The sequence below is a fragment of the Lytechinus variegatus genome, chromosome 1, assembly GCF_018143015.1.
Source record: "Lytechinus variegatus isolate NC3 chromosome 1, Lvar_3.0, whole genome shotgun sequence".
Lineage (NCBI taxonomy): Eukaryota > Metazoa > Echinodermata > Echinoidea > Temnopleuroida > Toxopneustidae > Lytechinus > Lytechinus variegatus.
In genome coordinates, this window is record NC_054740.1 from 59119037 (window position 1) to 59129008 (window position 9972).

Genomic DNA, 9972 nt, shown 5'->3' on the forward strand with positions numbered 1-9972 from the left:
TTAGGGAATATTTCTTCATGCTGAAATTAAGTTTGACTTAAAAAGTCATTGAGAGGAAATGTAAATTCCATGAAATGAGATAGGGTCCCATCAGTCACATTCACTTGTCCCATAAGTCACACATGACTGCACACAACTACTGAAACAAATGAAATGAATCAAGTCCAATTCAAGTATTGTTTGTGAGCACTATTACTGGTTAATCTCCAAGTCCAAATTTAAAAACATTGTCATAAAACTGAGATAGATATGGCACTTTGAACAAAAGAGCTCAATTTGTGTGGTCCATCGATGTCCCATAAGTCACAATGACATTTCTGAAGGTATAGCACCCTATGCAACCAAGCTGCAAGCATACATTTTTGTATGTAGTAAGTTTCAGTATTCTTCTTTCAGTTTAATAAAGTAAATCCATGTTTATGCAGCTACTATTTCAGATATGTACTTCAGTTATGTGGAAAAAAGTATCAAATGTCCCATAAGTCACAATGGAATTGACCGTTAGTAAAAACAAAATAGTGAAAGGGAACCAACAGGCTATTTAGCATGTAGTACATGTATCTCACTTCCTAAAGGAAACTCGCCTTGATAGAGTTCATGGATTGCAAGAGAGGTTTTAGATACTGATATTTTAAAGTCAAGTAAGATTGTTTCAAGAACAAAACTTGAGTACTCTATAGAAATTATACCTATTTTCTCTATTTTTTTAGATACGAAAGTAGGAACTTTTAAATACCAACAAGCAATTCCCCAATCAAACAGATCTATACTTCCTCTACTGCATAGTGAAATGATCATGAGCACATACATGTAGAACAGCTGGTGTTTAAAAGTAAGGCATATGGGTTATGGTTTATTTTAGGAATTAGCCAGTAAAGAAGCCGGACTGTGCATCAAATTAAGGTTTGCATGATTTTTGCCAATAACACATATTCAGATTTCAATTATTCCATTGATAGTACGTGTTCTGGCTCTTAAACAGCAAAAAGAGCCTTACGGATCCGTCCTGTCCAGCATAGTGTGTGATGACTTTAAACCCTCCCGGATGCCTCTTGCTCCACTGTGTGATGTCATAGACCTGGTTATCAACTACCAGCCACTTCTCCTTCACGGTCTTGCCATCGTGCTTCTTCACCTCATCCCAGGTGACATCACCCACAAACCTCCTGGGCTTGTGCACGGCACCCTGTACCTCTCCATTGGCTTGGTTCCTTCCCAGACCCATCTTTCACGCTACGGAAAACAACTGTACAAAAGAGTTGGGGAAAAGAAAACAAAAGACTTCATAACATTGAAACAGGATAGGAGATGAAGTGAACAAATTAAACATGTAAATCATAAAAAAACATAAATATTGATGATCAAAGTGATGCAAAATTTAAATGACCATTTTATTTTTCAAGCTCTTGCACATGCGTCAGCAGCTACATGATGCCTACAACCTCAAACATTGGAAAATGAATCCCTTTTGCAGTTCAATTCTGGGAGCTGATGGCAGCATGTACAATCAATGGCCGACAGTGACATTGGAGGTTATTTAGAATTAAAAGTGACAAAAAGTTAGAGCTAATGTTGCAAATACAAACATAGTTATTTGATTTATTACTGAATGCAGAGAAAGAATGATTTTATAAAGCTAATTATTCAAAAATAATCCTTAGATCAATGTTTGTTTTTTTTTAAATATCTTTATAGCCTACATTACCGGTACTAGTATGAAGTGCTGCAAAGTATGACAAAATGACCTCGAATCTGAAAAGATGGTCAAGTGGTTTGGAATCACTCCTCACTGACATAGATCTAGATCTCATAAAGCCTTTGGCAGGTTTTTGGTATTTTCATAGCACAATAGCTCCCAAAAAGTGCTGATCCTATATTTTTTAACAAGCACATGAACCCCCATTTTTAACTTTTACACGTAGGTCTAGAGATCTACAGTCTTTGCCTTCCTCTAAGTTACAAGTTTGCAAATTATGGTGAAAATGACATGGATTTTTTAAAAAAATTACGGAGAGCATAAATTGCAGCATTTATTGTACTTCTCAGATTTGTATATTTGAAATATATTTCAGGTGCTATAAAATTGAAGTATATCTAATGTTAACATCTAACTCTGGAGTCTGTACAAAATTGGTGAAAATGACATGGGTTTCATATTTTCAATTTAACTGTGGAATGTCCTAAAATTAAATTCTATCCACCCACTGAGGGTGGCCAGACATCCAGTATTTCCCAGATCATCCCTTATTTTGTTCCTTTGTCCCAGCATCCCGACAAACCCTTCCCGAGATGCCTATTTGTCCGGTGTTTCAGAATACCCGGTAATGAACAAAATATAATTGATACATAGAAAAGGGAAGAATTTTCACCAAGTAATTAAATTAAAAACATATATCTTTAGTTAAGAAAATATGCTGTGTAGACATAAGTATAAAAGAGCTCTGAACAAACAAAGCTGAGTATATCCATATAAAAGCTGCGCTATACAAATTAATGTGTATTATTCAAATACAGATTCTCAATCGTGCAAACAATCTTGCATGATAAATAGTTTTTCCACCAAAATAATAAGTAAATCAGCAGGAAATTTTTTTTTAAATATTCCGGATTCTTGGATTACTGATTTGGTGATGTAATATTTTCATGAGATCTTGTTGTTTCAGCTTTCACTTTGAGTCTTGTTGTGATCGATCGTGCAAACTTGTAATGGAATGAGAGATGTCTGTATGTGATGCTACAATATATCATTCAATATTTCAGTTTCACAATGTTTCAATTTGAAATTTCATTCATTTCTAAAATATTCTAGTTTTTTCTTTAATTCTTAATTACAAAACCCAAAATCATTTACATTTTTGTGAGATTTGATTTTTTTTTGCTTGAAGTTTGAACCTTTTTCCTCTTTCTTCCATTTTTCTTTTCTTTTCTCTTCTTTCTTCATCCTTCTGTCCCTCCTGTTTTCTTTTTTTTTGTTTCATCTATCTTTATTTCCAATTTTTCCTAGCTTTCTTTCCTGATCATTTCTCTCTCTCTCTGTCTCTGTTCATTTTTCTTTCTTTCCTTCTTTCTCTTATTTTCTTTCTTTTTCTTATATTTCCTTCATTCTTTCTTTCCTTGAATATTTCTTTGCTTCCTTCTCCCTCCCTCTCATTTTTCTTTTCGTTCTATCTTTCCTTCCATTATTATTCTTTCTTTTTTCATTCTCTCCTCCCTTCATTCTTTCCTCCCTCTGTTCCATCCTTTCTTTCATTGTTTATTTCATTTTTTCCTTCTAATCCTTTTCACTTATTCTTTCTTTCCCTTCCTGTTCCTTTTTCTTTCTTTCTTTGTTTCTTTCAAAGAATGAAGGAAACATTTTTCTCTCCTTCATTGTATCTTTTTTTTTTACTTTTTCTTCCTTTAATGCTCTCCTGTGTTTTATCTTGAAATCACATATTTATTCATCTTCCATTCCTTTAATATCTTTCTTTATCGATTTCTTAGAATGACCAAACCTCTTTTTTTTTCTTTCATCCTTTCATTCTATATTTCTTTTTCATTTTTTCCCTTCTTTTTCCCCTTATTTTTTTTTTCTTTTCTCTCAATTGATCTCTTTTCTTTCCTCTTCCTTTCTCTCCTTCATTCTTTCTTTCAACCTCCCTTCCTTTTCTTTAATTTTTTTTAAAGTCTAACATTGTGGAGCCTTCCTCATTGATTTTTTTTTATCAAGACCTGACTTGGTTGATGCACTAATGCAGCGTGCTTTGTCAATTGTCTCATATTCATTTTGTGAAATCTGGACTTCTGGTCACCCTGTGCCCACTACTCACTAGCCTCTTGTCGTGGCCCTGGTGGTTGCTAGCTTCCCGGGCGAAGCGAGGGATTTCCTAATTCGCAAAGCGAATTAGGTCAGGGCCTCTTGACATCTGGGCAGAAATTATATACAGTATTCATGAGGAACGTCTTCCTAATGAATATACAAAAATGCAGCATCCGTAACGTTGGGGAAGAACAATAGGAAACAAGATGGCGGCGTAAATATCGGGCAAGTCTCTTCCATCTTTTCATTATATTTTTCTCATTTTTTTTCTGAAGGGTAAGTCCAAGAATTCGCGCGCGTTACGTATGGGACATTTCAGAGGCTTCAATGACCTGAAAAATAGTGTTAATTGACTTTTATTAGATTGAATACCCTCATGATGGTAGACATCTAGGAGAAGAATAATCATGGAAAAAATGGTGACATATGACCTTGACCTTGACCTTTTAGAGAGAAAAGATGGGCCGTTACGTATGGGATGCAGAAAAAAGACAATTTTTAAAACATTTTTTTCAAGTTGAGAATTCTCTGAAAGTATTTCATTTGACAACTTGTAACTTAGTGTGATAGAAGTCACAATACTCTAGTATATCTAAGGCAAGTTTCATGTCATAAGTCAAATCCCTCTAATTACAGACTCTAATTAAACAAATTAATGACATGTTACGTATGGGACAGTTACGTATGGGACATTTTGTCCCCATAGAGAACGTACACAATTTTCCCCATAATTAAAAAAATTGAAATAATTTAAAATATGGAAATAACCAAAGAGTTTCTGTCTTTTCAAATGTTCTATTGAGACATATTTGATATGACTGAAAAGGAAATTAGCCATTTCAACATTTTTTCTTCTTGTTTTTCATGAATTTCTTATGTATTTCTATTGTTTTTTATTTTTTTCATATTTTTCCATTTTCACAATTTTTTCGCTTCAGTTGTTTTCATTAATCAGTATTTATAACAAATCAGTCTTCAAAAACTAAAGAAAAGGTAAATAATCACTATTTAGAGCACTCTTGAAATTTGTTTTTCTCCATTCACTTTGTACACAAACCTCCCCATTGACATTGTGTGTAAATGTCCCATACGTAACATGTTGTCCCATACATAACAATTTTTTAATTAAATTTTAATTAAAAAGTAAACTTTTTTGTGGTATAACGTTTTCATACTTTATAAATTAGAACTTCCCAGAGATGCAACAATACAAGTATTGTATGAAGAGAAACATAACTTTAAAATAACTTTAAAAAACATCCTCAAAACGTTACGTATGGGACATTCCATCCTTGGACAAGACCTAATTTGCATAATTCATTAGATGACACCACTTTTTTTCCCTCATAAGTATTAAGATGTTAGGGGGTCCATGTCCCACCTATGACTAAATCTCACAAGTTTTGCTCTTATTTTCTATGAGTTTTTATATTTGTCCCATACGTAATGCCCATTTTACCAATTATGCAAATTAGGTGCCCCAAATTAGCATAAATATGCATATTATCACACTTTTCTTAATGAAATTTTAAAATTCAACATTTAGGCTTTCGTACTCCACCAAAGATGACTTCTTAAATTAAAGATGAAATTTTGCCTTCTAGGGTGACCTTTTCTTGGACTTGCCCTGAATTCTTGTTTAAAAACAAAATTGATACCGTAGGAAATAATGTCAGAAATGAAGTTGTATCCCATACTTAGGCCATGTATGATGGGGGGACCTAAAGCTACGCACTTTGTTTAAAAACAACAAAAATTGTGCCAATTTTAATATTTGGACAAATTATCTTTCACTAATTTGTTGCAAATATTCTAAAGATCATAAACCAAGAAGAAAATATCACAAAACTCACAAAAAATACGAAAACCCCGCCGTGTTTCCTGAAAACCCCGCCGTGTTTCCTGAACACCTCTTAATTTCGCCGCCCGATGTAGAAGGGGTCCTAAAGCTACGCACTCGATTTGTAATGCAAAAAAATTGTATTTCCTGTGCCTCAAATAGTAAAATTAGTTGATATTATTATAGAAAAAATGTAACTCCAAAATTCCAAAGAGTTGTGGATTTTCTCTGCATTTAGAATTAGAGATTAACTGGAGCCTCTGAATAACAAACTGAATAGGAATCGTTCGTCACTCTGCAATCACAATTCCACAGAGTGTGCATTTGCCATTAAAAACTGCATGCACGATGAGTGGTGCGTAGCTTTAGGACCTGTGCCACACTCCGCTGTGCAGCTTAGGACCCCCTACGGCCATGACGGCCAGCCTACCACCATACATCATAAAGGTCTACACCTTTTTGAAGGAAAATAGAAATCTTGGGGACGAAAGTTTCAAGTTTTGGGGCCGTGCGTGCAGATGAATGAGAAGGAATACCTGGCTTCGTTGAGAGCAAACATACGTTAGTAAATGATTTTACTCTCTAACTTAGAACTTGGCCTCCTGGCTAGCCATGATTGGCACGATCATGTGTGAACTTTGATGAAGAAAACCCGGGGGGGGGGCACTCAAATTACTTTTTGATGGGGGTGTGCCTCGCTAAACACTGAAATGGGGGTCTAAGGAACTGACTACAAGGCTGAAATACGGGGTCTTGGGAACTAAAAGTGTACCTTGACGTGTGAAAAATAGGGTCTACAGAACTAAATCAAATCAAACAGGGCGGGGAAAATGAGGTCATGGGAACGGCACACTGTACCGTAACGACTGCAATCGCGCGCGCTCTATACTATAGCTGGCTCTGTATTGTAGCTGAGGACATTTGGCTTGATGAAGCCGTGCGTGTAGCTTGCTCTCCGATCCGGGGTACAGTAGATTTTCACGGCTCGCGGTGGACAATTTTGGCAGGGCTTGGGAACAGAGGTGTTTCGTAACACTAACAGGGGTCTTGGGAGCTGGTTATTGAATAGGCAATTTATTTATGCAACCTTAAACTACAATAACTTTCTTATTTCTGGGGCTATTGAGATAAATGAGGTGTTAAATTAAAGGTCTTGACGAGCTCTAAATGATGCCATGAAAGAAACATCTTATTTCTGAGACCTAATTTTTTTGCAACATACCTAACTGGATTGCCTTTTTTTCTGACTTCTATTCTAATCTCACCTCCTGAACTGAGATTTATTTTTTGCAACATGCATATTAACTCTAATTTCTAAACAATTTATGACGGTTCTCTTTAATCTGTATAATTGGTGAGTGGAGCCAACATAGTTCTGCGGAACAACCAAAAATAACAGATTGAACTTTTTGGTCCAACGTTAACGTTACCCGAATACCCGCCCACAGTGCACAGTGCACAACCGTCCATGCTCCACACATTGACTGAGTGATCATGCGGGCTACGTGCCGGTACCCTGGCGTCCAGACCAGTCCAAGGGCAACCAATCCCCGCTCGAATGGCTCGGCTGGAACTGGTCAAATCACATTGATATAATTCATACTGTAAAAGGTATATGAATAAATTCCATTCGAAAATCAATTTCTTTCAATTTAATTAAGAAACTAAAGTGAAAACAGACAAAATGTAAGTAAATTACTCACCTAAATTCCCGAAATTGATTAAGGGTCACTCACACGAGCTAGCGGCAGCTGACAACGATTATTACAGTTATGCACTACAGTATCGAACATGCGCCCGACCGATATCGTGCCCTTTGCCCTTCAGGGCCCTGCGCGTGCGTGAACTGACAAATACATCAGCTTCCATGATGCCAGTGTTATTTAAATTCATAAATCAAGAACTTATCGTTTCAAAAAGGAACTGTTATTCTTCGTTTTGCTTTGATCATAAAATTTCTCATAAAATAAGCCATACACCATTTGTTTCAAAATAATACATTTCAAGTCAATGATGTGTATACCTGGGAGCACAGAGTGTCGTTAAATGTGAAAGGTCTTTTCAATAACATCGGGTGATCTTTCGCGTATGAGGCGAGAAACATACGATATTATGGGTCCGATATCACATCGATACAAAATTCACAAATTACGCAAGCCTTGCATATTCTGTAGGCACAGACCCTTGTTTTCGCAATTCGCAACATACTACAGAGTCTGAAGTAGTGAGACTAGTTTCACTGTGTACTGTGGCTGGCTAGCATAGCTTCCTGTTTAGGCTTCCAAAGGGATTACTCCATCAAGCATCTACAGACAGAGTCTCTGGAGTAAATACTCAAGACCTTTTTTGTTTGACGTTTTAATCATGAGTCTGTACTTGCAGACTAAACGATGCTCGTGGTTACGCCCCGCCCTTCATTTCCATCACTGCATTGCCATTGGGCAGGCAAAAAGACAATTAGCTCTATGATTTGACAAATAATTTTCTGGAGCGTATAGACCTCTGGCTAGTACTGGTTATCAACCTATACATTTATGATTTATGATATAATCATGATTATATCATAAATCATAATTATATAAAAAATCATAAATGTATAATCATGATTATGATGATTATCATAATTCGTGAATTCCATCATGATTGATATTCCATCGGACCTTATATCGGGCCTTATATGCAAGAAAAAATGCCCCCTCACAAGTGTCCCTTTGGCACCGGAGAATGATCCGTTTTATGTATGAGCAAGTGCCCCATTGTCTTCTTGTAAGTTCCCTTTTCTCGAATCAGTGCCCGTAATGAACGTGTACTGTGCCCCTTTCACCTGAGGAGGGCATGTATTAGGTGTCATAAGTGCCCTTTCTCGTATAAGTGCCACTTTTTAAAAGCAAAAAATGCCTTCTCTCGAACGTATTCTCTACCCCTTTCACCCGAGAAGGACCCGTTATTGCCCCCTTGCCTTCTTGTATAAAGTGTCCTTTCTCAAACCAGTGCCCCTTTTTACCCCTCAAAGTGCCCCACACGAACGTGTGCTGTGCCCCCTTATCGGAGAAGGGCCCGTTTTATGTGTGAGCAAATGAATAGCTTTCTATAGATTGTAAGTGCCCTTTCTCGAATCAATGCCCATCTTTACCCAAGAAAGGTGCCCCTCACGAACGTGTTCTCTGCCCCTTTTTCCTGAAATAGGACCAGTTTTACGTGTTAACGAGTGCCCCTTTGAAACAAGAAAACAATATTCCTATTTAGTAAGGATGATCCTTGTGCCTTAAAGTCAAGCTAGAGTGGGCTAGATTAGCAGAGGCGTACAGATAGATGGGTGTTTGGGGGCTTTTGCCCCTCCCCAATTCTTCACGACCGAGAAAAAAAAGAGGAAAGAAAAGAGAGAAGGGTGAAATACTATATAATTTTTTCTGAATATTGTCTAAATCTATCACCTGAAAATTGGATTTTCGTTATAAAAATATCTAAATTTGTGCTCGCTCACAACTTCTTATAAAGTTACGTGATACTACATATCTTGCCCCCTAAAAATTGTGGCCCATATATAGCGCCACTGAAGACTTTCATTCTTTCTTTGTTTTAAGAAAGTGCCCTTTTTGAAAGAAAATTGCCCTTTCTTCCCTGTGCCCCCCCCCCAGTTTCAACTTCGCTCCGCCACCCCTGCAGAATATTATATTACTTGTCTTTCTCTTCTAATTACATGCGATTAATTTATTATGCCTTCCACTTAACCTTGATTATCAAAGATCTTATAAGTTGATATCATTTTTTATATAGAATCATAATGTAGATCTGGGCCCGTCTCACAAAGAGTTACGATTGATCCAATCCAACGTCACCTTCTAAAATACATGTTTGTTTCAAAATACTTTCTTGATTGTGATGTAGTACATTCATACATTCACTGTTTTCCTGACAATTTAGTCTGTCATTATGCTTCTCTTTGTTTACAAGGGACATTTTCCAAATTTCCAATTAAAAAAAAAATCATGACACTGATGGATTTCAGGATCAATCGTAACTCTTTGTAAGACGGGGCCCTGTTCTTAATATGACGTGACTCTGCCCCCTCTTGAGAGATCTTAATGTTGATATATGATTTTATTCTTCATATCAACGGTCGTTGACTTTCGTCTTAGTTTCTTTGATTAGAATTTGCTTACTCTACAGGCTGACAAAAAAGGATGAGACCTTCCGCGTCATTTGAAGTTGAAAGAAATATAAGTCCTAATTCAAAAAGTAAACAAACAACTTTTGTGTATGCATAATACTTTTGTTTCCCTTGGCGGCTGAAGCCAAATATTTTAGGGGGATCACCGATTTTTTTTTTAGG

At 36.5% G+C, this 9972-nt stretch overlaps 1 protein-coding gene across 1 annotated transcript in view; it reads right to left on the minus strand.

Moving 5' to 3' along the window:
• Window positions 1-7435, minus strand: part of LOC121418389 (acyl-CoA 6-desaturase-like) — a 30911-nt gene extending 23476 nt beyond the window's left edge. Inside the window, exons 1-2 of the mRNA XM_041612231.1 lie at window positions 7343-7435; window positions 998-1246 (exon numbers count right to left, since the gene is read on the minus strand). Coding sequence (XP_041468165.1) covers window positions 998-1225 — 228 coding nt within the window. The 5' untranslated portion in view covers window positions 1226-1246; window positions 7343-7435. The remainder of the gene's footprint in view (window positions 1-997; window positions 1247-7342) is intronic.
• Window positions 7436-9972: the final 2537 nt, after the last annotated feature.